This window comes from Anser anser (genome assembly GCF_964211835.1).
Source record: "Anser anser genome assembly, chromosome: 16".
NCBI lineage: Eukaryota > Metazoa > Chordata > Aves > Anseriformes > Anatidae > Anser > Anser anser.
In genome coordinates this window covers 14,445,281-14,471,798 of record NC_139737.1, presented here as the reverse complement: position 1 = coordinate 14,471,798, position 26,518 = coordinate 14,445,281, and the positions used below count along the sequence as shown (strand labels likewise).

Here is a 26,518-nt window from a genome sequence, read left to right as displayed (position 1 = left end):
CAGCGGGGCTTCATTCACTTTGATTTTACACCGGGGTTAACCAGACCCCGGCAATTATCCCCTTTTAACAAGGCAGTGTTTACACCTATGAGCAGGGGTCAGCTCCTGACGTGCTCGCTGCGGCTGGAAGCAGAGCATTGCTGATGGCAGCTGGAGAGCTGAAGTGACCACGGGGGGGGAAGAAAAGATGGGAAGAACGAGAGAAATAGAAATAAGAAAGGTGATATTAAAGCCCAGACAAAATATATTGCCCGCTGTCTCTGACTCCACGGCTCGCTGGCTCCCCACCCCTCTTCCACCCGCCCCGCTGCAATGCAGCCAGCAAGAGTGGCCCTAAGAGCACACGCACAGATAGCTGGAAGCTGGGGTAGGTTGATGGATTTCCTAGCTCCTGGGCTATTAAATGTCTGGACCAGCTAATTTTAAAGCAAACAAGGAAAGGCCAAATGACAAATTGTTTGGGAGGCCCTTCGGCAAGAGGATGGAGTTTTACGAGCACCGAGGGCACTGTTGCTGCCATTAAATCTGTGGACATAGGGGAAAAATAAGGCCTGATTTATTTGGTGATGGTGAAAAATATTATCCAAGCTATAATTTATTGATCATTGTATCCTCCCGGCTTTCAAGGCCTCTTTCTTGTGCATATGGAACATATACATATTTTTCCTCGCATATGAGGCTGAACACAGCAGTGCTCCCGCATTTGAGGAATTTTTGCATGGTCTGCTGGCCATGGCACAGGAGCCGGCAATGCCGACAGGCTGGGGCAGGAGCGGCGAGCAGCCTCTGCCCCAGGGACAGCCTGTTTTGGTGTGGGGACGACGTGGAGGAGCCACGAGCTCACGGGGAACAGCGCTGCGTGGCAGGAGCTGCCCGTCCCATGCAGCCCAAAGACTCAGGGATCTGCCTTTCTCCTCCTTCCCGCTGGGCACCGCATCGCCAGATCACCTCTGTAGGCTCCTTCCTGTCCCATTTCCTCTGGGAAGCTCTGTTTTGTTTGATGAACTGGGCTGCCATCGGCCAGCGACAAAGCCGGGTCTGAGACTGCATCCACCAGGGATGTGAACGTGGGTGTCACGCTCCTTCCAGCCTCCTCCACCCGGCCGTAGCTGGCTGCACTGCCTGGGCTGTGCAGGACCGAAGAGCATGGTGATGTGCGTGGTTGTGCGAGCAGAGCTACGCTGGAGCCCTCCCCGGTAAGAGCCTGTGCCAATTCCCCCAGCATGGCTGCAGCTGGCAGCGCCGGGCAGCAGAGGTTTTGCTTCCCACCCACCCCTGCCCTTGCTCACCCATCCCGGGCGTCTCAGCTCCGGGTCCTGGTCTCCTGCCACCATCGGCACAACCTCGGGGACGCCCCGTGCTTCTCTGGGCACCCCGGGTTACCTCCGAGGCTGGCGATGCTCCCACAGCCCGGTGGGCACCCTCCTGGTCCCCGCGGTGTCCTGGAGGCACAGGGAGCAGTGCTGTCCCTGGGCGGGGGGACAGATGGGCACAGGCTCCCGTGCAATTCCCCGGGGACAGAGAGCAGAGCTCGGGGGGTTTATGGCTTGCAAACAGGGACATTTTGCTCTCCTGCTGCAAACGTGTGCTGTGTTAGACCCCCCGAGCCATTACCTTGGAGCGGCCCCGGCGCCTACCCCAACCTGCACACAGCGACGTTTCCCAACCGCTTCCAGCCGCGGGCTGTGCATGGTTTTCATTTTGCAAAGCAAACAAGGGCTCCGTGTCTCCCTGAGCGGGGGCGGCCGAGCCCAGCTGCCTCCCTTACCTGGCCTCGGCAGCGGGACAGCTTCCCGCTGCGAGCCCCGCGGTGGGAGCAGGATTCGACATGGCAAAGGAAGAGAGGGCAGCGGTGGCCCCCGGGGAGCCACGCTGGAGCTGGAGGCTCTCTCAGCCAGCCCATCTGGTGAGGAGAGCGCCGGGCTCTGCAGGGACAGCCGGAAATAACAGCAATTCATGCAGTTATGTTTCCAGATTGTTTTCTCTAACCATCAAATAATACCACAAAAAAAAAAAAAAGGAAATAGAAAAAGCAATATAGGGACCAGAGATTTTAATCCTCCTTGCTTTTCCAGAGAAAGGCAGGGCCTCTTTCCACCCTGTAGCTCACTCCTGCTCTCTATCAGAGCCTCCTCCAGCCGACATGGTGAGAGGAGCCCCAAACCGGCTGGGGGCTGGGGCTGAGTGGGATCCAAGTGGCCTTTGGGTGGGCACCCAGGGGCATCAGGAGGGTGCCCTGCCGAGCTGCCAGCGCTGTACCGCAGCCGAAGAAAGGGGGAGGAAGGGATGGGGAGGCACGGGGCATGTTGTGTGAAGCTCACAGATGCAAAACCCCGATCCCTGCTGCTCTGGCTGGTGACCCTGGTGACAGGTGTGGTTTGTGGGGTGCTGAAGCAGTGCAGGGACCTTGGCATGTCCTGGAGATGATGAGCGTCTGGGTGTCTCCAGGGCAGCAGCTATCACGGCTGTCCTGGTGCGCTGCTGATCCGACAGCAGCTGCAACTCCCCATCACGGGGGGATTACAAGAAATCACATTAGAGAGGGGGGCAAAGCCTTCCAGCCTCTCTGCTGAGGCCGTGCGCTCTCCTCCGAGCCCTGTGGGGATTCTGCCATCCCTACCACTGCTGGGGCTCGGCGGTGAGCAGTGGTTTGGGTGTGCTGCCTGGAGACAAGCACGGTGGCACAGCGATGCTCCGAGCTCCCACTGCCTGCTCCCGGTAACAGCACCAGGGGAAAGCAGCCGGGAGCCGGCGTGCTGGAGAGCGCAAAGGCGGCGCGGCTGCCGCTCATTTGTTTTCATTGATTTGAGGAGCAAAGGCCAGGGGCAAAAGTGGGTCACCCAGACCACCCACAGCCCTCCATGGTGACAGGGACAAGAGGGACCTGCCACCCCCTGCGCACAGAGCCAGCTGGGTGGCTGCAGGGCTGATGGACCCCAGCTGCGGCACGGCCGCCCAGCCCCTGCTCCTGGCAGCCCCAGGATGGGTGAGAGAGCCCGGCTAGCAGGGCTGTGTCTGGCTGTAGGGCCACTGCACAGCCCGTTTTTCCTCCAGCATCTGGAAACGAGGCGAGGAAAACATTAGTGAGTGGGAGGGAAGGGGATGGACCCGGCTATCTGGGTGGGAAAACAGGGACAAGACGGATAGCTGCGTGCTCCACGGGTACCCAGGGAGCTCCTGCCTGCGACACGGATGGACCACGTTACGGGCTCCTATGCCCAAATCTCCTCTTGGACAGGGATGACAGAAAGTTTTAATGAAAATCCCAATGGATGCCTCTTCCTAAACCTCTTCCTTGCAGGATGTGGTACCTGAGCAGGGTGTCCCAGCTCAGCAGGCAAAGGGTGTCCTGGGAATGAGGATTTCCTGCTTTGGCACTGAACTGAAACAGCAAATTTTCTCTTTCTCTCTCTCTCTTTTTGGAACGAATTGGGAAGAGAGCTGTGCTGCTTCCAGGAGCCAGCAGTGTCTTTCCACATGTTGGACTCAGGGCAAAGCGTGCTATGGGGTTCCCCACATCATTCAGGTCACTGGTCCAGGGGATGCACCAGGGCTGGGGGGAGCCAGCCCCCACCAGCAGGAGCCCCCCGTGCCAGGAGCAGGCAGAGGACACGGGGCAGCCCTCACTGTGCAAACAGGAGAGGAGCAGGATGGTTTCCCTTCCCACAGTAAGATGCCCAAGCATTTCTTCATTTTAGACACTGGAGTTTTTCAGGAAACAGAAGGAGACTTGCACAAACTTCATGCCCACCTCTGGAGGTGGCTCGTAGCCTCCAGACCAGAGCACCAGGACCATTCCCAAAGCCCATCTCTGGTTCAGTGCAACCCTTGTTGCAGTTCCTGCCCTGCCAGCCCTTCCCTCAGGCATCAGAGGACCCCAAATGCCTGTCACCCTCGCCAGCCCCCCTGCTTGCACATGGGGAAAGGCTTAGAGCAGCTGGCAGGGGGCCAGTGCTGCGATGGGAATGAGCAGCAGCCTGACACGGGCTGCCACCGAGCCCTGGGATGGAGGTCTGCTGGTGCTGGGAGGCTTTCCGGGCACTTCTGCTTGACAGCCAGGACGAGCTTGCCTTTTTTCCCCATTGACCGATTGCTGAACATTGACGGATCGCTGAACGTTTGCCACCAGTGCGGTGCCTGGGCTCGCCGAGGCTGAGGTTGCCCCCCAGCCTCCCCGCCCGGCCTCCCCCCGGCTCCCCGCGGCTGGAGGGCTTCCAGCGAGCGGCGGCAGCAGGAACCTTGGCTTCTGGTGGGGAAACGCGGCCAGCGCCGGGAAGGGCGGGGAGGCAGGGCCATGCGTTCGTAATGCTCGAGCACACCGTCCTCGCAAGCATCCCTCTAATTGCAGCCACATGCCGGCTCTCGCAGCCCTCACCTCGCCCGAGCCCCAAATCCCCTTCCCCACTTATGGGGCAGCCATGCAGCCCGGGCTGACCCTTTATCTCCCGCACCCATTCTGCATCCCGGAGCTGCGAACCCCATGCAGAACACCCGGCACGCCCTTGATATTCAGCACAAAATTACGCACCCCGCAACACGCCGGTCCCGGGCCCTTCGTACTCTGTCTTTCCTCCCTCTCCCCCAGCACATGAATATTTATCCCCTCGCCCCGGCATTCCTGCAGGAATTCCTCCTTCTCCTGCCACAGAGTGCAGCACGGGGCTGGGGCGAGGGGGGGGCAGCTCCTTTTCATTTCCAATCCCCCCATCCTCGATGGAGAGCAAACATTGTTCCCCTGACAAAGGCGGGCATTGTGGGGGCAAAGGCAGCGGGTGGGGGTGTGGGGGGATGGAGCGCGAGCAGGAGGGCGGCACGGGAGAGCCCCCAGAGAGGAGGGCGGACGGGATGTGAATATAAATTCTGTAAATATTTTCTTTAAGGTGCTGCACGTAATCCCAGGAAACAGATCCAGTTTCACAGCAGAGCTGGGGGGAAGCGGGGCCGACTTTGCCATCGGTTTCTCTCCGGTGGTTAAAGCCCTGGTGCAGAAATGGGGGGAGCATCCTGGGCTTCTGGCAGGGCTGTGGGGTACCAGGGCCTCCGAAAGATGGAGAGCACCGAGACCTCCCCACCTCCTCCATCCTGCCCACGAACATCCCCGTGGTGAAAGCTTCTGGGGACGGTGCCAGCCCGGACACTGCCGCAGGGAGGGAGCCCCCACCCGAGGCTCTGGCCAGTCCTCCTGGGCTGCCCGGACAGCACCTGGGTAAAGCAAAGGCAAAAGGCTCTGAGTGATGCAGCTAAGGATTTCTCGCCCAGCAGCACTGCCACGAGCAGGGACCGAGCCCTGAGCGGGACTGGGAACATGTTGTGGCCAAGGGAGGGTGCAGGGACAGCCTTACCAGGTCGCATCCGCAGCCCGGCCACTGCCCGATGACAGCCAAAAGTGTAATTTTGAGGTTTGTCTCTCCAGAGGACATCCCTGGCACTGAATGCCGATAAACCCAGCAGCAGCTGTGAGATGGCCCCAGCAGCTTCCCTGCCCCTTCAGCCACCCCAGGACCCCCGGAGTGGCTCCTCCCTGCCCAGGACAGGGGCAGGAGCTGGGGCACCCCATGGCCAGGGGCTCTGCGGGGTGGCCGGGACTCTCCCAGCCCTCCCAGGAGAGGATGAGCCGCTGCCTGTTCTGGTCCGATGGGCTGCTGTGCCTCCTGCAGAAAGGGATTACAAAAACATCCAATTACACTTTCCCTTCTGCCTCCTTTTGACGTTTTTTGGCACCGTGTGAAACAACTGTGTCCAGAGGCTGGGATTTCCGTGGACTCTGACTTTAACGTTGGTTCTTCTGATTCCCAGCTCCACCCCGTAGCCGATTCATCCTCCTGCGAGCTCAGCCGCTGCCCCAAGCTGCAGCCTCCTTGCCTTGGGCACTGTGCAAACAGCCAGGGGCCAGCAGGTCCGGGGACCGTGCTGCCACCCACAACGTCCCCGCAACGTCCCCACAATGTCCCTGCAACAAGGGGGTGCAAGGCTGCATGGCCATTATGCACACGAATCCCAAATCCTAAGGCAATTTTAGGAACTCAGCGACGACTCTCCATCATTTATCTCCACCAAACCCGCTTGCTCCCGAGGGCTCTCCACCACCACCGCCTGCCCCAGCTTCCCCAGGCCAGCAGACACGGTGGCCCAAGCCCTCTTCCTCGTGAGGCACCATTAAACATGACATTGGTTCTCCAGGGCGCCGGGGAGGTCAGAGGTATGAATGCATTGCAGAAGAGATTAGAGAGGTTCGGGGAGGCGACGGGGCTGCCGAGCCCCTTGCGGGGTTGACCGCACCCCTCCGCTGCCGGCTGGGCCCAGCACGTCCCATTCCCCCTCCCCCAGTCCAAGACTGGGGAGCAAATGTGGGGTCCCCAGATCTGCTCCCATACAGCTGTCCCCTGACCCCTATGGAAGGGGCAAGAAACGTGCCATAAATAGCTGACGGAGCGCACAGAAGCAAGAAGAAAACCTATAAATTAATGTGACACAATAACCGTGATCAGTGCTGTTTTAGATAGAATTAATGGTATAAAGACAGGTGAAAGCAAAGAGCCACGAATAGGTGACGTGAGTTTGAGGCAGGGAGTGACAGCGATGCTCTGGCCCGCACGGCACAGCCCCGTGGGACGGCAGCGAGGGCTGCAGGTGTAAATGCCCCGGTGCAGAGCCTCGAGGGCGAGCACGTCCCCACCAAACCCCTTTCTGTCTGCGAGCCCCTGCCCCGCACAGACCCCTAACCGACCCGCTCCGTCCATGTCAGCGGTGGCTGGGGCTGTTCTGTCCATTCCTGCTTTGGAGGAGCGGCCACAGCCGATATTTGGGGCTGAGTCGCTCCAAGGGTGCAAGCGAATGGGAGCTGGGTGCAATGTAAAGGTCCTGCAGGGCGCGGAGCAGCCCCGGCTGCAGCACCAACCCTGTCCCATTCCCCAGTGTTTGCCTGGCCCCAAAACATCCCCACAGTGTGGTGGGACCAGCGTGGGCAGCTTGGCTCAGCTCCACCACGGGTCCCCGGCTGCTGTCCCCACCGGGAGCCCCTCTCGCCCCCCAGAGCCCACCTGGGCGGCCGACAGCCTCACATGCGGCCTCTGAGCATCCGTAAAGCGGGTTTCACGTTTCACTTTCCATGTTTAAAATCCCTTCTCCCTTCTCATTTCCTTTCCCTTCCTTCCCCAGCAGCTGTGAGAGCCCCAGCTCCAGCCAACGTCGTCCCTGCAGGGCCCTTCACGGCGCCGCTTGTGGCACGAGCAGGGCACCGTCACCTTTCTGGCTGACGCCCCCACAAGCTCCCCTCCTTGACCAGCCACCGTGCATGCATCCCTCACCTTACAGGTACCCAAACACTCCTGGCACCTCAATCCTGCGCCTGCACACGCGCTGCAGAGCTGCATCTTGCAGAAGCACTGCAGCCGCCATGCGACTTGGACACCATCCCTTGTGTCCAAACGCACAAGAGAAGGAGCAGAGCCCAGGAACGCGCCCCTAAAGGCATCCCAAATCACCACAGCAGCAGTCATGGTACTTCACCTGCACCCCAGCCACGCAGGGCAGACGCTGCCACCTGCACCACCCTCGGTGCCTGCTCAGGACACTGCCAGCACCACCGTGCTGGGATGGGAGGCAGAGGATTTGTCTGCGGGGGCTTGGACCAACTCCTGCCCGGGTGGAAAACTTCCCCTCCCTCCTTTCCACCACCCTTGCTGTGGCTCCAAACCCAACCTGGGGGTCAGCTACCCGCGGGGATCTCCGTCCCGATGAAAATCTGGGCACGTCGCACGCGCCCTTGGCACGGGAGCATCCAGCTGGGTTCAGTTCAATGCAGCGGGCTGGAGCAGAGGGAGGGGGGGACGTGGAGGTGGGGACATGTGTGGGAAGGGGCGAGGGGGCTGCAGATCAGAGCTGATATGGCCTGGCACTTTGGCAGAATTTTCTAGGACAGTTTGTACAGTGTCCTCCCTATACAATGGTTGTGTCTAGCCGCCGCGGTGCGGCTCGCATTTCCATGAGCGAGGAATTCAACCGAAAAGTAAACAGGAAAAAACGTTACATCTCACAGTTTATAAATATATACGGAATTATTTAGGCAGTCAGGCCAATTTGCACAGATGCCGCATATATGCTGTGACAGATCTCCGTGTTGTTTTGGAGCCACCCCTTGTGAATGGGAAACAGGGCTGGTTTCTCGCCATGTCTGCATGAAATATCAGGATCCTCCTGCAAGCTGGCTGCGAGCACCGCGGCTCTTGGGAACAATGCTATGAGTTGATGTGAGCTATTTGCACGTAGTGCTGTGAGACTCGAGCCCCCGTGTTTCCAGCTTGGGCTGCGTGAGGCTTTCGGAAGAGGCAGGGGAGTTTTTCACAGGGACGTCGGGGCAATGGGACAAATCCGCCTTGGCACATGTCTCCACCGAGTGAGGGGTCCAGGACCCCAGCTCCCCTCATCCCAGGGGCTTGCAGGGGCAGAGGTCAGTGCAGGCAGCACAGACAAAGCCCTAACGTGGCACAGGGCACCAAAAACTTGCTGCCTATGGGACGGAGAGACCCGAGTCCCAGGAAGCATCCCACCCACCTCCTCCCCAGCCAGCAGCTGAAGGCACCCCGCTCTGTGCCAGTGACACCGACAGAGACACTGCGGCTGGGCTTCTTTCCAGCAAAGTCCCTTCCTCCCCCCTCGCACCCAGAGGTTTATTCAACCTGACAGCTGAGTGACTTGATCGGTCGGAGCGACGTCTTAATTATAGGGCATCCTCCATGGGGTTTGCTGCCTGCGGCTGGCAGAAGGAACCTCTCCTCCCCGTCTCCCTGTGCTCCCCCAGCAGCGCCGAGCTGTGCGGAGCTCAGACAGTGGGGATATTGTTTGGGCCACTGCCTGAACGGCCCGGCCTCCTCAGCTGTGAAATTACCTAGAGGATAACCAAACAAACCCCAGACAAACACTTCTTTAAGCGCACCGCTTACATTGCGGCAGCGGTTTCCCCCTGCCCACCGCATGCGTGCACACGGGGTTTTCTTTTCCTCCCGCTCATGGGCAACGTTTGCTGTGCTCCAGCGAGGTGCTGAGAGGGGACAGTGAGAGACGGAGGGACACGGGGACACCACGGGCTCTGACCCCACTGTCGGGGCTGGAGAGCTCACGACGAGGAAGCTCAGGGTTGGTCGGTGCCAGACCTGGTTCAAAAGGTTCAATCCTGACCCCTTGCCTCGGGGGCTGGGATTTTCCCCAAGACAGCACTGCTGGCCCACAGGGGAACGGGTCCCAGCACCCTGGTCCAAAGCCTGCTGGAAACAATGGGAAAACTGTCCCAGATCCCAGCATCGTCATGATCCAGTGGGACCAGCAAGCTCCTGGGACTGAAATGAAGCAGGGCAGCAGGGAGGTCAGGACACGTCCCCTCCGGGATGTTTTTCCCCTTTCCAACTACCCCCAAAAATAGGAGAAAAGTTTTGGCCAAGCTGTCTTTCAGAGTCAATGTAAGCATTTCCTGACTTGGTGTTGATTTCACAGATTAAAGCTGGTCGAAAACGACCTGGTCGAAATCCAGGCAGCATTAATTTTGGGGAGAAAAAAAAAAAAAGTTGAGGAATTTCTTTTGAGTTTGTTCTAAGGGGAAGGGCTGTGCTTTTCCCACCCAGAAGATTGTTTGCTCTTGAAATATGTGCAATAAACACACAAGTGTCGAGCTCCAGCTACAAGCAAAGAGGCTGCCTTCTGGTGCAAATGCCTCAGGCATGATTTCTGATAAAAAACACAGGATTTTGGTCAATCTGGGGTCATGCCTTTAATTTCAGTTCAGCCGGTGAACCACTGACTTACAGTATTACAACTGCACGTTTCCACGTTCACATGAGGGCTGCAGCAACAGGCTGGGGTTTGGCACGGGGAAGCTATATGGGATTTCAGAACCAAACATCTCCTCGATCCCAAAATAAAGGCAGGGGGGATGTTAAATAAATCCCTGCGCATTAGTGCAGACGGAGAGGCTTTCCTTCTTGGCCTTCTTGACCCGCTCAGATAGAGTGTGCCCCAGCAAAGACACGGGTGGAAACCCAAAACACACCACGGCAGCATGTGCTCTGGAAATATCCGCAGTCCAATTCAGGCAGATCCCAAGTTTTGGCAGATTCCTAAGATCAGGAAATTCCTTGAGAGCTCGGGAAGCTCTCCAAGCCTGAACCCAAGCTATTTCACTTGCAGAAGATATCGAGTTCTCCTCCTCTCTTTTTTTTTTTTGGTGATGGGTCAGTGGGACCTTGGCAGGCGCGTGCTGCTGCACAGTGAGAAAAGAGATCAGCAAAGCGCTGCGGAAGGCCAAATGCAGATGCAGAGCCCGCAGGAACAGCTGCTAGCAAAGGGAAGCCTGCGAAGCCAAATATCCATGAGGTCCCAGCTCCGAGCAGGTCTGGAAGCAGCCCAGGCTGGTATCAGCTATACTTTTCTTCCCTGCTCCTTTGCACGCGCCTAAATAACCACACGTTATTTACGGCCGTCCCCATCGCACACACGGCACGCGTGCCTGCAGGGTCACCCCGGAGAGCTGGTTGCAGCAGGGAGGCCCGAAGGGCTCCTTTTAGGACCTGAAAACACATCCCTTGCCCCCTTGTCACAAGCAGGGTGGGTAACAGCAGGGGTTCAGCCCGGCTGTTCCCACCTTTGGTCTCTCCAAGAAGTCGCCCAGCGCCCGGGGCTGCGCTGCCGTGGCTTGGAGCAGGCAGCTCTTGGCTACGGGCAAGAAGCAGCAGCCCCACAGCATGGGGAACCTGCCTGCTTCCCCTGGATCCCATCTCCAGGAGAAACGGCCACAGCTTGGCCAAAACAGGCACAAACCGGAGAATCTGCCCTGGAGGGTAACTGGTGCGCTGGTCCCCTGTCCCACATGGGCTCTTTGAGTGGCTCGCCACCCCAGAGACACACACCTGCCCCTGAGACAAGGAGGCTGTTGGAGCAGCCAGGAAAGCTCCAAGCGGCTCCTGCCCCCAAAACCCTGGAGGTGATGGAGACAGAGGACAGCCCTCAGGCTGCTCCTTCACGGATCCCTGCAGCAGCCTCTGCGCGTGGCCATCACCCCCCGGGCAGCGAACCCCCCCTCCAAAGCTGCCTGAGGTCCGGCTCTCACCGAGGTCACCCCGTCAAACACGACTCGTGCCTGCAGGAGCAGGCAGCCTCCCCGAGCGTTGGGTGGGATGTGGGCGATCCCTTGGCTTTGCAGGAGGGTCAGAAACCAGGCTCTAAGGTTACGATTAGCTCAACTGTGCCTTGGTGCTGGCTTTTCAAACACAGCAAAAAAAGGTCAATTCATGCTAGTGTCCTTCAGTATTCCCCAGGTCCCAAAGGAAAAGTATTTTCTTTCCGCTCTTGCGGTGTTTTTCTTCCACCGTGCGCAGCAATGAGGTCACCGAGCAGAGGTTTTATGGCTAAATCCCTGGGCTGCTGCCATCGGCCCGCAGGAAAGACAGAGGTTGGCCCAGCTGAGCGCGCAGCCAAGGAGGAACAGGGCTCTTCCCAACAGCCGGAGGCACGGCTCTGCAGAGCACACCAGCTTTCAGGGGAGGACGTGGCCAAGCCCTGAAGAAGCGATCAAACATCGCAGCTTGTGGCATTTCTTTAAACCAAAGCTTCGGGCTGCTGCTCCTCCACCTTCCAGTGAAGGGCTTCTTGCACCAGGGACTGTGCCTAGGAAAAACATGGCACGGCAGAGATGGAAAGGGCCATGTGAACTGCAAGCACCGAGCCACTGCAGTGGAAATACTGAATTTTTTTTGTAGTGCACAATGCCATCCCCTCCTGCTGAAGGCAGCCCCAGGCTGGGACGTGGCAGAGCCGCTCGGGGGGAGCCCTCCTGCAGCACTCCCAGCTGCAGGCAGCCCCAGAGCCCTGCAATCCCCCCGGGATTTGCGGGGTAACCTGCTGGCGTTGGGAGAGGAGCGGCCAGCCAGCCCCTCTGCTGGCACAGCGGGACAGGGAAGTCCCGAGGCAGCTCAGACCCTGCTTGGAGCAGGGGGCACCAGGGACCCCCAAGGTCCCAGCCAGGCTGAACAAGACCCAGGTCAGCTGCCAGAGCTCTCCCCAGCACACACAGGAGGAACACATGCCTCCCAGCGAGGCCCCCCACTACCCCCCCAGCACCCCTCCAGCCCAGTTCCTGCCGGCACCACTCCCTGCCTGGCCCAGCCACGAGCCCCCACCCCAAAGCCATTTCCCTCCTCTGTCACTTTACCTTGGTGATATCCTCACAGGCAGGCAGGAGCTGATGAGCTTTTTTCTTGCAAAAAGATGCCTCTGCATGCCCTGGGTGCAGAAACACGCTGCCCCCAGACAACACCTGCTCCCCACCCTCCCCAACCACCTCCAGCTGCCCCCCTTGCAGCCTTTTACTGCTCTCCTGGCTCCTGCCCAGCTGAGCCCGAGCTGATGGCACCAGCTGAGGTCAGGGCTGCTCCTCCTCAGGCTTACAGGCCAGCCCAGAGCGAGGTGGGGTCCCCAGTGCCCCAGCAGCAACGTGCTGGGGCTTACTGGGGGAGCATCACCTCCTTCATCCTTGCTCGGTCTTCATCCTCCTCACCTGCATCTGTGCGCTGCTGAACCAGCTGGGACTGATCCTGGGGATGCTCCTGCTCCGTGCCCACGGCTGTCACCTCTTGATGCTCACCTGTCCCCAGGGTGCTGGCACAGCTGGGAAAAGCTTTTTAAAACCCATCACCCTCCCCCCCCCGGCCCTTTCTACACATCAGACCTCCTGCCTGCCCCTTTCCCTTGCCAAATCTGCCCTGCCAGCCTTCCTGGCGGAAGGATGCTCGCGGGTATATAAATAAAGCCACCTGGGTATCCTTCTCCCCGCCCAGAGCTGCCCAACCTGTGGCTGACCCCCCCCGGCCCTCCCCAAACCGCAGCCCCGGTGCGCGCTGCCTGCCAGCACCGCCGCTCTGGCATCTCTGTGAATGGCCCCGAGCCCGGGAAGAGGCTTGAGCGGGGTTTGGAACAGCTCCATCCCTTCCACCGCACGCGCTGATCTTGACAAACGATCAGCGTGTGGCTTTCGGGACCAGAGATAAGGCTGCCTGAGCGCTTCAAGTCACCGCGCTTTCCCACGAATAAAGGGCCCCAGCCCGGGCAGACCCCGGTGCCCCCACCCCATCGAGGGGTTTCTGCGGGGGGCTCTGCCCCTGGTGGTGCTGCCTTCCTGCCCCGAGCCTGGCAGGACATTCACACCCCCTGGGAGCGGGGCCGGGGGGGGTTGAGAATAAAAGCTCAGCATCCTCCCAGCGAGGCACGTGGCAATGTTGCCTGGGTTCCTCTTGCACGGCCGGACCACGGCTGCCTCCTGCCTGCGTGCCGGCCCCTCCGTCCTGGGGGCACCAGCAGGGGAGGGGGCTCCTGCCCAGCTCGGAGCCGTGGTGCAGGAGAAATGCGTACTGGGAACCGGCAAAGGGCTTCCAGTCCTAGCTTTTATGTTGCTCTGGGAACTGGGGCACCTGGAGAGGTCCTGTCCCCCCAGGTCCTGCTGGGGACACCGCTCCCCTTGGACTGGTGCCTCGCTGGTATCACAACGCTGCGCTCCTGGGGCATTTGGGACGTCTCCCCTGCCCGTTTGGGTAACACGGCATCCCCATCCCTCCTCGGGGCTCCCCCCGGCTGGGGAAACAGCCACGGGGTGGCTGCGGTGTCTTCCAGAGACACGGGGACAGCAGAGATGGCCTTGGACAGATCCTGCTGGAGGCAGAGCTGGGAGGGCTGGGGTTTCCTGAAGTCTCCCTCTCACAGACACAGACCTGCTGCCAAGGGAAAAGGCCTCCGTTAGCGCCAGGTCAAGGAGTGCTCCTGATTCCGGGGGGATCATTCGGGAGAAACTCTGCCTCCAACTTGGGCTGCTCTCTTGCCTTGCCACTTTGGGAAATGAATTTGTACTCGGAAAAACTCAGGCTGGGAGAGGTCTTGGGAAGACATCCAATCCATTTCCCTACCCCAAATTGGTCCTGACAGATTTTTTTTTTTAATCTAACCTTTCCTTTAAAACCTCCAGATGGCTCAATGCAGTCTCCTCCAGGGCTATATTAATGTTACTACCAGAATACTTTTTTATTAATATCCATCTTAAATTTCCCTTGCTGGGACCTGCTCCCACCCCTTGGCAGCACTGAGGACAACTCTGTTCCCACCGTCGCGCCCTGTGCCCCCTGCCCAGCCCTGCTGGCTCGGGATGGGGATGGAAAAGGCTGGTCCCGGCCAGGAGCAAGCAGCGTTGCAGAGCCCCCGGACCGTCCTTCCACTTCTCCCACCTTGGTGTGGGCCTGCAGGGGGTTTGGTGGTGCAGACACCAAACATCGTACCCAGGTGGGAACGGGAGGTCAGAGGCTGCTGGCTTGTTGACCCATGAAGGGAGGCAATTATTCAGCTGGAGAGGCCATGCAGGTGTTAATTAAAAAGCATGTGAAGCAGAACGGGGCAGTGTTTGGTGTCATCCACTTGTGAAATTGGCCTCGCCACCCAGCCCACCCCGGGGGACAGAGCTGCCCGCAGGACATCTGCTCCCGCTCTCATCTCCAACCGAGTTCCTATTTTGGGGCACCTCTCGGGCCATCTACAATGCCCCTGCTTTTTAGCCAGATCTCTGCTGGATCCTTAATAGGGAAAACGTTCACCCCAGCAGCACAGCTGGGTACAGGGACGGGATACAGGTCCTGATGCCTGTGGCCAAGCTCTGGGCACTGGCCAGCCAGCGGGCAGCAGCCGTGCCCCAGGGACAGGCTGGCACGGAGCTTTTGGGCTCCCCTCCTGCGCCCCGCAGGCAGGATCTGTTTGCCCGTGTCCCCACTTTGTGGGGCGAGCAGCAGCTCGCTGTGCCCACAGCAAGAGCAAACTGAGCCCGTCGCCGCTCCCCTGGGTAACAGCAGCCTGAAAGTCTGGGCATCCCGCAGCGAGAGGTGAAACCCAGTTCCTTCTGCGAACGGGGGGACAGAAACGAGCAACTTTTGGCAGCCAGAGCAGGGAAAAAGGTCTCCATCACACACCTAGCTGCTGCAGGGCTGCTCACATGGGGGGCACCGATGGACACAGCCCCCCGGGGGGGGTCTCAGATTTACCCAGCGGCCAGAACTGATCTTCAGCAGCAGCTCTGGCATGATCCCTTTGTTCTCCCAGGAGGGAAAGCCGGGCTTTCTTCTGGCAGGCACCCCTGGGCACGAAGCTTACCAAGGAACACGCCTGCAGAGCCCGCTGGTGGCAGCTCAGGGTGGCAAAGCCCTCCTGTCCCGCTTGGTGGCTTTGGGGGACGAAGTCTGGCGTCCTCTCTGCTAACCCTGGGACATGGCCACATCAGGAGGACGCCGTGGTGCTGAGGCTCACCCCGGGGTGGTCGCTCCCCGGAGCTGGGACACCGGCCCCAGGGGGCGCGCGGTGAGGGCGGCGGCAGCACAGCTGAGCACCGAGGAGGGAGAAGCGAGCTGCTCCCGGAGGAGCGCAGCTCAGCGAGTCCCCGTTCCCTGCCGCCCCATGTCTCAAGGTGGGATTAGCTCCCGGCGAATAAGGCACATGAGAGTTTTTCCCATGGTTTGGGGCACTCGTTATGGCTCTCTCCCGTGTGGGTTCTTTGATGTCTTATAATAAAGTTGATGACGAATCCATTTCCTCAGTGGGGACCCAGGTTTGGCTCTCTCTTGTCTACCCAGATGCTTTTTTTTTTTTTCATTAAACAATTAGACAATGGAACAGTATAACGGAATTCATTCTCTCTGAGGATCTTGCCTCGCTACGAAATCTGGCAGAAAGTGACCCAGGGTTTCAGAAATGGGGTCAGACAGCAGGGACAGGCGGACAGAAAGGCACGTGCACCCGCAGCCCTGCGAGTGCGATGGCTCCCACCTCCTTCCCCTTCAGAGCCGGGCTGGGGAGGACGATGAAACACCCTGAGCTGCCCCGCTGTGCCCACTCGTCACGCCGCAGGTTCGAAAGGCAGGACCGTGGGTTTCTGCTGAAACCACGCAGCAGCAGATGTTTTTTCCCGAGACCTCAGACACGCACGTGCAGCACGCTGTTATTAAAACTGGATCATACTCCCTGAACACAGGGAAAAAAAAACGAAGGCTGTGCGCAAGGTTACTTCTCGGCGTTAGCATCCAGCATGAAACCATGCGGGCTCGGTAGATTTGGTTTGTTGTTACAGAGCTGCTTCTGGACTGTCCCTCCTGTGCTGTCCCAGCAGATGGGGACAGCCAGGTGCCAGCTGGACGAGCACTGCTCCGCGTGCTGCCAAACACACCGTGCAGGAGCCACAGCGCAGCCACCGCAGGGCACAGCCTGCCAAGCCCTTTGCAGCTCGCAGCAACACCCTGCAGCACATTGAGCGGCGGTGGGCAAGCCTTGGTTCATTGTGCAGACCTTCTCTGGCTTTCCTGCCCGATCTTTCCAGCCTGCCTCCCCCGGCACGGCTCTCCTATGGATTTTCTTCTCCCGCTAATGTTTCCGTATCCGCCTCAGACCCAGCCAAAAGCTCATTTTAACAAAAAAAGAAAAAAGGCCGTTTGTCTCGGTATCTTAACATCTCTCTCAGCGTCAGCCCAAGCCTTGGTGACTCCTTCCCCCAGCAGCAGGTTTCACTCTGGTGTTTGGGATCCCACCCAGCCACCCTTTCTCAGCCGCTCGTTTCCCTCCAAGCGTTTCGGAGGAGCTTTGCATACCTCCTGGAGGAGTTTCCCTGCCCGGGATGGCCTCTGCCAGCCCCAGCAGGAGCCCGTGAAGAACCTGCTCCTGGGGAGGTGCCCAGGGGTGCGAGTGTCCCGGTGCCACGGGATGCTCAGCCCAGGTTCCGCTTACGCGACAAAATCCGCGTGGTGGTGGCCTCACCTCTGCGGGGCTATGGGCTGACCTCTGCGGGGTAGCACCAGGGGTGTGACCCCGCGGGTGGGGGTCTTCTCCTCCCCCTGCACCCCCTCACCCAGCGGCCGAGGCCCCAGGGCTCACGCGGAGGGCGCCTTGAGGTGCTGGGTCCGCCACCTTTGCAGCGGGTGCTGGGGCGGCGCAGGGACCCAGCACCTTCTGCCACGGGTCTCCTGCGGGTGGGGGCACCTGCTGCCGCCGGGGGGGCGCCAGGGGCAGCCTGGGGGCCGTGCAAAGGGGCGGGGGGGGGCTCTGCCCCATCCAGCCCCCTTTATGGGGCGGCCAGCGGGGGCTGCGTGGGGTCGGGGCGGCCCCCGGCGGGGCGAGGGGTGCAGGGGGATGGAGGGGGGGGGGGGCTGCGATGGGACGGGGCGGGGGGCTCGGCTTTGTCTCCCCGCCCGCGGGGCCGGGGGTCGGGGGCTGGGGGAGGGCAGGGGGGAGGAGCGCGGCCCGCCCCCGCCGCCGCCCTACAAAAGGGGTCGGGCGGGCGGCCGAGCGGCGTGTGCCGCCGGGCAGGGCAGGGCGCAGCGGGCGGGGTCCCGGCCCCATCCCAATTCCCATCCCATTTCCCATCCCCGCTCCTTTTTCCCCTTTCCCGATCCTTTTTTTTTTCCCCACCCCCCTCCCCCCGTTTCCCGGTCCCATCCCGCCCCGGGACCATGCGGCGGGCGCTGCGCCGCGGGGCTCTGCTCGCCTGCATCTCCCTGGGGACGCTGCTGGCCCTCGCTGATGCCAAGGGGGTTTTCTACCCCCCCGCCGCCCCCCTGCCCTACGGCGGCAGGTACAGCCTCTACACGGCCGGCTCCAGCCCGCGGCTCGGCCCCGGGAAGCCCGTGGGCAAGCACAAGTAAGCGACCCCACGCGCGGACCCTGCGGGCATCCCCGCACCGGGGAGCGGGGTCGGGACCGGGGAGCGAGGGTCCGGCTGTGCCCCCGCTGGGTGCGGGGGGCCCGGAGCCCAGAGAGACCGGGCTCCGTGCGCTGTGGGGATGGGGGCGCTGCCGTCCCCCGCGGATGGGGCTGGGGAGGGGGGTGAGGCCGGGGCGGGGGTCCGCGGGGCTGCCCGTGGGTACCTGTTCCTCGTGGGTACCGGGGGTGATGCGGGGAGGGCAGGGCGACCCCGCCCGGGGAGCCGCGGGCTGATTTCGGCGCGGGGTCGTCCGCTTGCCCAGAGAGCACGGAATTACTGGGGTTTAAATATGCTTTCGGTAACCTGGAAAGCTCAGGCGGCGGAGGAATGTGGGCTCTGCGTGTACAATGCACCCATTTTGCGACCGAATGGAAAAAGTGTTACTTTGGGGGGGGGCTCTCCCCCCCCACTTGTTTGCCAGAGCAGGCTTTTTATCGGGCTTCTCTGCAAAAGGGAGGACGTAGAGCTCCGAACAAGCTGAAATGAATAAAGTAACATTTGAAACAAACAATACTGGCAGTGCCAGTGAGAGCTTTCCAAAACCCGTAACATTTTCCAGCTGCTCACTCTTCAAGCATCAGGCTGGAGCAATAAAACTGCTCGCCACAGGTGGGTGAGAGGGAAAAGGACTTCTGTGGAGGAGAGGGAGCCAGAGCCACCCTGCCTCAGGTAGTCACGGGCAGTGGCTAGCAGATCTGCCTCTGCTGACTACCAGCTTCCTTAAAGAGGAGGCTTGCAGCATTTATAAGCAGATCGTGGATTTATGGATAGACAGTGATCCTAAATTTCCACATGCACACATGATCTCCCTTCCCTCCAGCTAAGAAAAGTGGCTGGCCCTGGCTCTCGGGTAGCCCTGCGCACGGACAAATGACTCACTTCTGGAGCAGCACCGGGCCCTGCACATGCCTGGAGCTTGGCAGCCTCTTGCTGGGGCACGGCCACTTGCACCTGGGCAGGCTGGAAACGCCGCCGGGAATTGGGGTGCGAAGAAGCCCTCGGAGAGGGGCTGGGGAAGGGGTGCTGGTGCTGCTTGTGGGGGGAGCAGGGGCTCTGTGGGGCTGGGGGACAGTGGGGGCAGCCGGGGTATCCCCTTGCATCACCTGCCTGGGTGCCGCAGGAGCCGGGCTGAGGCCCTGCAGCTCATTTCCCTGGGCAGCCCCAGGCTGCTCCCTGCACCACGGCGAAGCTGGAGGAGCCAGGCTGCTTCCTATCCTGTGGCCAGGCAGAGCAGCCACCGCTGCAGCTCACGGGGATGAGCTGGGTCCTCCCGCCTCACCAAACACCTCCCTGCTCCGGCAGCTCGCTCTGGCCCATCTGCTCTGTCCTGCTGACCCTCCGTCCCCGAGCTGCGGTGCCTCTGCCCTCTCCTCCTCCCGCTCTGCCATCTGCCGCCTCCCCTTGCCCTCAATCCCTGCCTCGCTGCATGTCCCCGCTGTCCCTACCCCCAAGGACCACCTGCTCCGGCCTCCAGCGGAACAGCCCTGGCCTCCATCTGTCCCTGCAGCCTTCCTCCCGGCTGCCTCATCCTCGGCACCCGGCTGTGCCGCTTGCTCCAGGGAGGCCCCCAGGGAGGCAGGAGGGTGAGGCTCTGCTCCCCGCACCACCCATCCGAGGGACCAAAGAGGCTTCCAGCCTCCACCTGGCCTAGCTTCTGTCCCTGCCTCCATGTCCGCTGGCATCTCCTCCCCCAGGACCCTCCTGCTGCCCCCTCCCCAGCCTGGCAGGGGGCTGCTGGTGGTGCTGGCCCTGGGGCAGGGGGTGACGCAGTCTTGCCGTGCTTCCCCCCCAGGAGCTACTGTGCCTACGTGGTGCAGCGCAACGTCACCTGCGCGCTGCAGGACGGCGCCGAGAGCTACGTCAAGGCCGAGTACCACAAGTGCAGCTGGGGACCCAAGTGCCCGGGGAAAGTGCTGTGAGTACGGGGGGCACCTGGCAGCAAGAGGGGCTGAAGGGGGGTTAATTCTGCGGCACCGGCAGGAGGCAAGGTGTGATTATTTAGGAGAGGGAGTGAGCTCGGCCTCTCGCCAGAAATAAACGGGGAATGTTTCCGTGGGAAGCAGGGGGGGAGCGCAGGGAAGCGTTTTGTCACAGAGCTGCAATTTGGCAGGAAGGTGGCAGCGAGGGGAGAGCCTGAGGAAGGCTGAGGGCTTCCTGCCCCGGGGAAAATATCTGCAAACCTCTCTGCCACCTCGTAAATGCCAAAGGGAAACACCCCACTGTGCCGGGGCAGGGCAGACAGTGGGGCTTTGTGCATTGCCCCCCCGGCTGGGGATGCTCTCTGTGCAGAAATGCCGTGCTCCTGCATCCTCCCCGTGCCCACTGGAGCAGCAGTGCTGAGGAAAACAGGGCTGGAAGGGGCTCTCGTGGGAGCCTGGCAAGCAGCAGGGAAGGTGTCCTGGGTGCTGTGCTCAGCCTTGCTTCATTTCATGCTGCTGGTGGTGGCTGGGCACGGACACATCCTGCCTCTTCCTGCCCTGGTACTTGCAGGCAGGTTTCTGCACACAGGGAAGGAAGGAGCACAGGAACTTGGCAGCTGGCAGCTTCTGTGAAGAGGAACAGCACAAGGAAGAGCTTGCATTTTTTTTTTTCTCCAATGCTGTTTGAGACTCTCAAAGACACAGGACAAATTATTGATGTTGAGAAATGTGAAAGCAATGCAGAGAGGGTTTGGGCTTGCTCTCTGCTCCTGCCCTCCCTGCGAGCCGATTTCCCTGTATTGTGCACAGAGGTGGCCGCAGAGGTCGCTCCTGCCGTGGAGGCAGCAGTGCCTGGAGGCTGCAGCGTGGGCAGGGATGCCGAGGACCCAGCTGGGGACACGGGGGGATGGTGCTGGATGGTGCTCAGACCAGGAGCTGCCCTGTGCAAGTGTCTTGCTCTGCTCCTCACTGTCCTGGTCTGTGCAGCACGGACGTGTGTGCTGCCTCCTCTGAAACCTTCTGCTGAGGGCACTGGAGAAGACCAAGGACCAATTGTGTGCATTGTGTCAAAACAACAAACCCCAATTTACAAGGGGCTGAAGAACCTGAGGCGGGAGCTTTCTGAAAGGCAGTTTCAAAGCACTGGGACCTTGGAGGTGGCAAGGGCTGCGCTGTCTTCAGCCCCACAGGACTCAGCTGGTGGTGGGCACAGATGCTGCCTGGCTCCTGTCCTGGTCCTGTCCCAGCCCAGTGTGAGGGCTCTGGGCGCCACCTGGGAAAGCCCTGAGAGCCCTCCCTGCTGACACAGGGACCTCCGGCAGGAAGGGTTGCAGGGGTTTTGGAATCATTTGCATCACTTCACCCTGTGCTCCTCCAGGCCAGAAGTTGCCAAACCATGTAGCACCTGTTGGGCTGGAAACCAGAGCAACACACCCTGCTGTTTCTCCAAACTAGCATCAGGAATACAATTTGTTTAACACCAAAACCTCCCCAGCAAGCACAGTGACACCTGGCACCTCGTGGACCGGTCCTGGGGAGGGTGGGCAAGTGTGCTGGGGTGCCAGCTGCCGAGCTGCAGCCCCAGCTGGAGGGATGCTGTGGGAGGAGGTGGGTTGTGCTCTGTAGGTGCAGAGCTTGGGTCTCAGCTGGGCTTCCCCACACCCAGCAGGACCCCGGCCCCGCTCTTTGGTAGTGCTCGAAGCTGAGGTTGCCTCTCTGAACTGTCTTCTCTCTTCCTCCCCTCTCCTGGAAAGGTACCGCACCTTCTTCAGACCCAAATACAAGATTGGCTACAAGACAGTGACCGAGCTGGCCTGGAGGTGCTGCCCGGGCTTCCTGGGAGAAGGGTGCCACGACAGCCCGACCGACCAGCCTGGCCTCCTGCCCCAGCATCCCAGCCCTAAAATGCCGCCTGGGCAGAAGACGTTTCCGATCCCCAGAGTTCCTCCCCATCCGAAAAGCCACCCTGACCTGTTTGCAGGACCCAAGAAGAATCAATACGGTGAGACCTCATGTCTGCTTCACGTCCCCAGGTTGTTGCCTTGGTCACAAACCTCCTGGTCCTTTCTGTTCCAGCACAGGGCATGAGTTTAGCACGCCAGCGGGTGACTTATTTTCTGCCCAGAAACCCGACCTTTGATTGCTTTGAGGCTCACCTGCTTTTCTTACCTGCTGTCTTTCAAAATATGTGGCTTGGAAATTGCCTTACCTCATTGCTTTAAAGCATTTCTCTATTAATTTGGGGGTTGATAGAGTGCGTCTCAAGATGAAGCTCCCCGGGCTCTTCTCATCGCCTGCTGTTGAACTTGAGATCAGGGGGCCTGACCTTACGCACTGAAAGAGGGCGGGTTTTCCCCGTCTAATCGAGAAAAGATGCTGGGGGAAAGGAGAAAGGGTGGGGAGAGATCTGGCTGAAATGGCAATGAGAGGGAGGTGGGAGCTAATGCTAGTAAGGAAAAGGGCTCAAATGGAGAAGCAGCCAGGGGGGAGGCTAAAGGAGCCCTGGCACTGACTGTCACCTCTCTTTGTCCCCCTGGGCAGGCAGGAAGCTGCCTGGGCTCTTTGGGGACCGCCTGGAGCGGCTGGAGGAGGAGGTGAGGCGCCTGTCCCAGTCCTATGACAGCCTGCACGCCATGGTGAGCGGCCTGGGGGACCGCCTGCGCCTGGCCATCCAGGAGGACACCACCAAGATGATCGGCTCACTGATGAACAGCCCTGGCACATCTGACTCCACGGTGGGCTTCGGCATCATCCCCGATGGCCTGGTGGACGCAGCGGACAAAGCTGACATCGCCGCGTTCCCTCCGGTGGGGGAGATCCTGACCAAGGTGACGGAGGTGAGCGACGTGCTGAAATCCAAGGCGGATTTGCTCCACGAGGTTCGTGGCATGGTCCTGGACCACGACGGGCAGATCAAGCACCTGCTGGAGTCGGCCCGGCCCTCGCCCCTCACCTCCATCGACCTGCTGGAGGAGTACGTGGACACGCGGCTGAGCACCCTGCGTGGAGAGCTGCTCGATGGCTTCGAGAAGAAGCTGGGAAAGATCCAGACCACGTGTGATTTCCGGATCCAAGAGGTGCGGCAGCAGTGCGAGGAGGAGAAAGCTGCCAACCTGCGGCTGCAGCAGACGCTGGACGGGAAGGAGCTGGAGATCAAGAAGGAGATCTCCCAGCTGGAGACCCAGATCCAAGGGTTGACGGTGGTGGAGAGCTGCTGCAGCAACCTCGACTACCTCACCGATCGCATGAACATCCTGGAGAAGGGTCTTCACAGCATCTCGGAGTCCCAGAAGAACCTGCACTCACAGCTGGATGGAGAAATCTCCACCGTCACCCTGGGGAACCTCTTTGAAGGGCGCTTTGAGGACCTGGAAGCCAGACTCAATGCCACAGAGAGGGAAACAGGGAGCTGTTGCTCCAGTATAGAGGACAGCATGAGAGGCACAGTGGTAGCAGAGGTGGATGGCATGAGGACTGCCTTTGAGGACAAAATGCAGACCCTGGAGGACAGGTTCATGACCATCGTGGGGGAGCTGAACAACATCAGTGCTCCCGCGGGCATGGACGGAGCGGTGGTGCCCGTGCTGGAGGGGGAGCTCGCTGGCATGAAGAAGCGCACGGACGAGAAGCTGGAGGTGCTGCAGAGTCGCCTCGTCACGCTGGAGAGCACCTGTTCCTCGGGCTGCACTTCTGCCTCCAGAGACGTGGAGACCTTCCGAACAGAGATCGAGGACTGCCAGAACAGGAACCAGGACCTGCTCCTCCGGATGGACAGCAACTACGACCTCCTGCGCAAGCTGAACGCCACCATCCTGGAGATCCAGCGGCGAATCGAGGAGGAGGCGGCGGGGGCTCTGCAAGGAGAGATCACCTTGCTGAAGATCAACCTGAACACCGTGAGCAAGTCCCTGACGGGGCTCAAGGACTCCGTCTCGCAGTACTCGGACACCATGACGCACATCAACTCCTCGCTGGATGAGCACGAGCGCAAGATCGAGGACGAGGTCCACTCCATCCAGGAGAAAGTCAACGACCAAGGCTCGCAGCTCTTCTTCAGCAACCGGCGAGTCCTGAACCTCAAGGGAGACCTGGAGCGACTCAAAGCCCGGATCGTCAACGACCTGAGCTCCTGCAGGAGCGTGGCCCAGGACCTGCAGCAGGAGGTGGCACACTTTGACGAGCGGGTGGCACGGGTGGAGAGGGTCTGCGGCAGGCTGGGCGCCGTCACGGGAAGCCTGGATGGCATCAGGGACGGACTGGAGAAACACACGGGCAGCCTGTGGGACTACATGGACCGTATGAACGGGACCCTGGCTGCCCACTCTCAGGAAATAACGGGGCTGAAGGACAACCTGCTCGACTGCCAAGCCAAGGTCTCGGAGCTGGCGGAGCAGGTCGGCCACCTGGAAGAGCAGGCGGAGAGGAAGCAGCATTAGCTGTGCTGAAACGTGCTCCTTGCTCCATTAACTTATATCACACAGGCTCCAAGGTGACAACAGGTCTTTGGATGTTTTTTTTAATGAAAAGATAAATTAAAAGCTGCTACGAACCCTTCTTCGCCACCCTCCTCCTCCTCCTCTATTTTTTTTTATGTGCTCGCCTCCGTAGCGCGCAGCTGTGCCAGCCCTGCTGGAGCAGGGAACTGCCTCGGGGCCGGGGGTGTTGCTTTGGCTCTGGGGCTGATGACCCCAGAAGGACGATTCAGGAGGAAGCTGGAGGCGGGGACGTTTTTTAAATTTTATTTTTGTGGATTTATCGCTTCTTGAAGAATAAAACCCTGTAGTTGTCAGTTGAGGAATAGAGTTTCTCTGAACTAAAGACCACCTGCATCTTAATCCAGGGATTGAACAGAGCCAGGGCTCCTTGCAGGGAACAAAACTCACCACAGGAACTGTGGATTTCAAAGAAAACACGTACTCGCACAGCCCCTGGGGAGCTGCACTCCCCTCTTCAAGATGGCAGCCCTCCTTGCATAAGGTAAATCCATTTGTACTGCTCCTTTCTTCATGCAAACGCACACGCCTTACAGAGCACGTGAGGATACGCATTAGGAAAACGCGTGTATGGTATGTGTGTATATATCTTTGAACAATCCGCTGTCCCAGGGCTCATCTGAGTGCAGAGCTTGCTCTCGCTGCCCCCCTTTCCCTTGCTGTACTTTGAGGAGCCACATGGAGCAGCTGTCAACTGTCCCAGCAGCATTTGCACGAACCCACGCGGCCCCTGGGGGCTGCTGTGGTTTGCAGTCCCCATTCACTTTGTTTACTTTGCTTGCTGGGTACACCTGGGACTGATGTGAAGGGTTATGGAAAACTTGTGTCTTTCCCAAAGACGTGTGTGCGTGTAGGTCTCAGAAGAGACAAAGCCAGGCATAGAGCAGTCTCCTGGCTTCCAGCTCTGGTTCTCTCCTGTTTTACTGCTTAAACTGTGAACATGGTTTCCCCCATCTCAGCCCAGGGCAGGCGAGGTGCAGCTGCTCCAGGACATGAGCATGAGGACTCACCTGCTCTGCCTGGGTTTCCCCATCCAGGATCCTGCTTCCTCTTTGCAGTCCTCTGAGTCCCGTGGGATGCTGAGGATCCAGGAACCTGTGCCACCATCAAGCACCCAGGAGGAGGATGGCAGGGCATCTTGAGAAGTCCTCTCCTGAGCTCAGCCCTGGGGAAAGGTTGAGCTGTGCTCCAGGCTCTGAGCAGGGCTGGAGGCGGTGTGAAAAACCAAAGCAATTTACCCAACTTCGCTCTGGCTTCCCACAAAGACTGGATAAGGTCGCTGTGCTCCTGAGCAATGCCAGCCTTGTCCCACGGAGCAGGTGCCTGTACCGTGTCGCTGTCTCACCAAAATCTGCCTTTCCCAGGGAGGCCAGCACAGGCACCCTCCCCTGCTCAGCCATCAGGGGCTTTGTTACCAGAAAGGATGAAGAGAAAATTAAAGAGCCTCCACCTGGCCAGTTCTGGCCCCCTTATAGCAGAGGGATATGTTTTTCTACCAGTTCAGCACTGCAGCTGATGGGCGCTTCCACACCAGCTCCCCCCCTGCGCGAGGATGGGCCGTGGGAGCAGTGAGCACCATGCCCAGCCTGTGGCTGGGCTGATTGGGACCATCCTGAAGCTGGTGAGCCACTTCTCCAGCTGAGGAGCAACCTCCAGCTGCTTTTGGGCATTCCCAAAAACCTGCTCTTAAACAGGAGACTGATTTCTTCCCCCAGCACAGGGAAGGAACCTCAAGCCAGCCCTGTGTGATGGTCCAGGGGAACCCTCACCATACAAGCACATCCTGCCCAAGCCATCCTCCCCCTCCTCACACACCAGGGACAAAAAGGGCTGGAGCAACCAAAGAGAAAACTGAACCCAGCACCAGGCTGACCCCCTTCCAGGGGAGCTGGGCAGCCAGGGTTTGGTTAAAAAGCAGCTGAAGAGGAAGAGGCTCCTGCAGCTCAGAGGGAGCCAGGACTAGTGCTAACAAGACTAGGACAAGGAAGAAGTCTGACCTTCCAGAACATGGTGCTATGTTTGGACTGTTCCTGATTAGTCACTTGAAGATACAGTTTTTATTTCAGTTCTCAGCTATCCCTGTTTAAAAGCGAAAGGAACTTTGTATAAAATAGGGCATTTTTTTACTTTGCTTGCAGAGGAGGGAAGGAGATAATGCCCACGTGCTTGCTCTTACGCTGGGCAGCTTTCTGCAGCAGTTGGTAACTGCTGTGGGTAAGAGGCTGTGTTTTTTTTAAACCTTGTACATTTGTTCAGAGTTAAAAGCTGAAAGACTGTTTGTACTGGAAGAGGAAAAAAATAAAACTTCTTGCTGAGGTTTCCAGTATCAAAATGACTTCTGT

The 26,518-nt window shown here is 59.6% G+C and overlaps 2 protein-coding genes across 5 annotated transcripts; one reads left to right on the top strand and one right to left on the bottom strand.

Moving 5' to 3' along the window:
• Positions 1–3,684: 3,684 nt before the first annotated feature.
• LOC310882427 (uncharacterized protein) lies at positions 3,685–17,188 on the bottom strand. 4 transcript variants are annotated; one of them, XM_083801169.1, is made up of 3 exons: positions 12,200–12,518; positions 5,343–5,651; positions 3,685–5,202 (listed from the first exon to the last, which is right to left on the bottom strand). In XM_083801169.1, exons 1-3 carry the CDS (start codon positions 12,265–12,267, stop codon positions 4,521–4,523), a joined length of 1,059 nt encoding a protein of 352 aa, XP_083657295.1. In that variant the 5' UTR covers positions 12,268–12,518; the 3' UTR covers positions 3,685–4,520. The 4 variants fall into 4 exon arrangements, 1 of the variants encoding a protein (XP_083657295.1); XR_014572959.1 differs by lacking the exons at positions 3,685–5,202; positions 5,343–5,651; positions 12,200–12,518 and adding exons at positions 8,755–11,655; positions 12,545–16,468; positions 16,822–17,188; XR_014572958.1 differs by lacking the exons at positions 3,685–5,202; positions 5,343–5,651; positions 12,200–12,518 and adding exons at positions 8,755–11,655; positions 12,545–17,188.
• A 182-nt stretch (positions 17,189–17,370) lies between these two features.
• EMILIN3 (elastin microfibril interfacer 3) lies at positions 17,371–26,495 on the top strand. Its single transcript, XM_083801668.1, has 4 exons — positions 17,371–17,701; positions 19,557–19,679; positions 21,438–21,685; positions 22,225–26,495. The coding sequence occupies exons 1-4, from the start codon at positions 17,514–17,516 to the stop codon at positions 24,117–24,119; spliced, it is 2,454 nt and encodes an 817-aa protein (XP_083657794.1). The 5' UTR covers positions 17,371–17,513; the 3' UTR covers positions 24,120–26,495.
• The last annotated feature ends 23 nt before the right edge of the window (positions 26,496–26,518 follow it).

Coding starts and splice junctions, on each gene's coding strand:
- LOC310882427 (XM_083801169.1), bottom strand. CDS start 12,267: ATGCAGAGGCATCTTTTTGCAAGAAAAAAGCTCATCAGCTCCTGCCTG. Junction 5,652..12,199: donor CCTGTGAGGATATCACCAAG/GTAAAGTGACAG, acceptor CCCTTTCTGCAG/GAGGCACAGCAGCCCATCGG. Junction 5,203..5,342: donor CGGGCTGCGGATGCGACCTG/GTAAGGCTGTCC, acceptor TGCTTTACCCAG/GTGCTGTCCGGGCAGCCCAG.
- EMILIN3 (XM_083801668.1), top strand. CDS start 17,514: ATGCGGCGGGCGCTGCGCCGCGGGGCTCTGCTCGCCTGCATCTCCCTG. Junction 19,680..21,437: donor AAGTGCCCGGGGAAAGTGCT/GTGAGTACGGGG, acceptor TCTCCTGGAAAG/GTACCGCACCTTCTTCAGAC. Junction 21,686..22,224: donor ACCCAAGAAGAATCAATACG/GTGAGACCTCAT, acceptor CCCCCTGGGCAG/GCAGGAAGCTGCCTGGGCTC.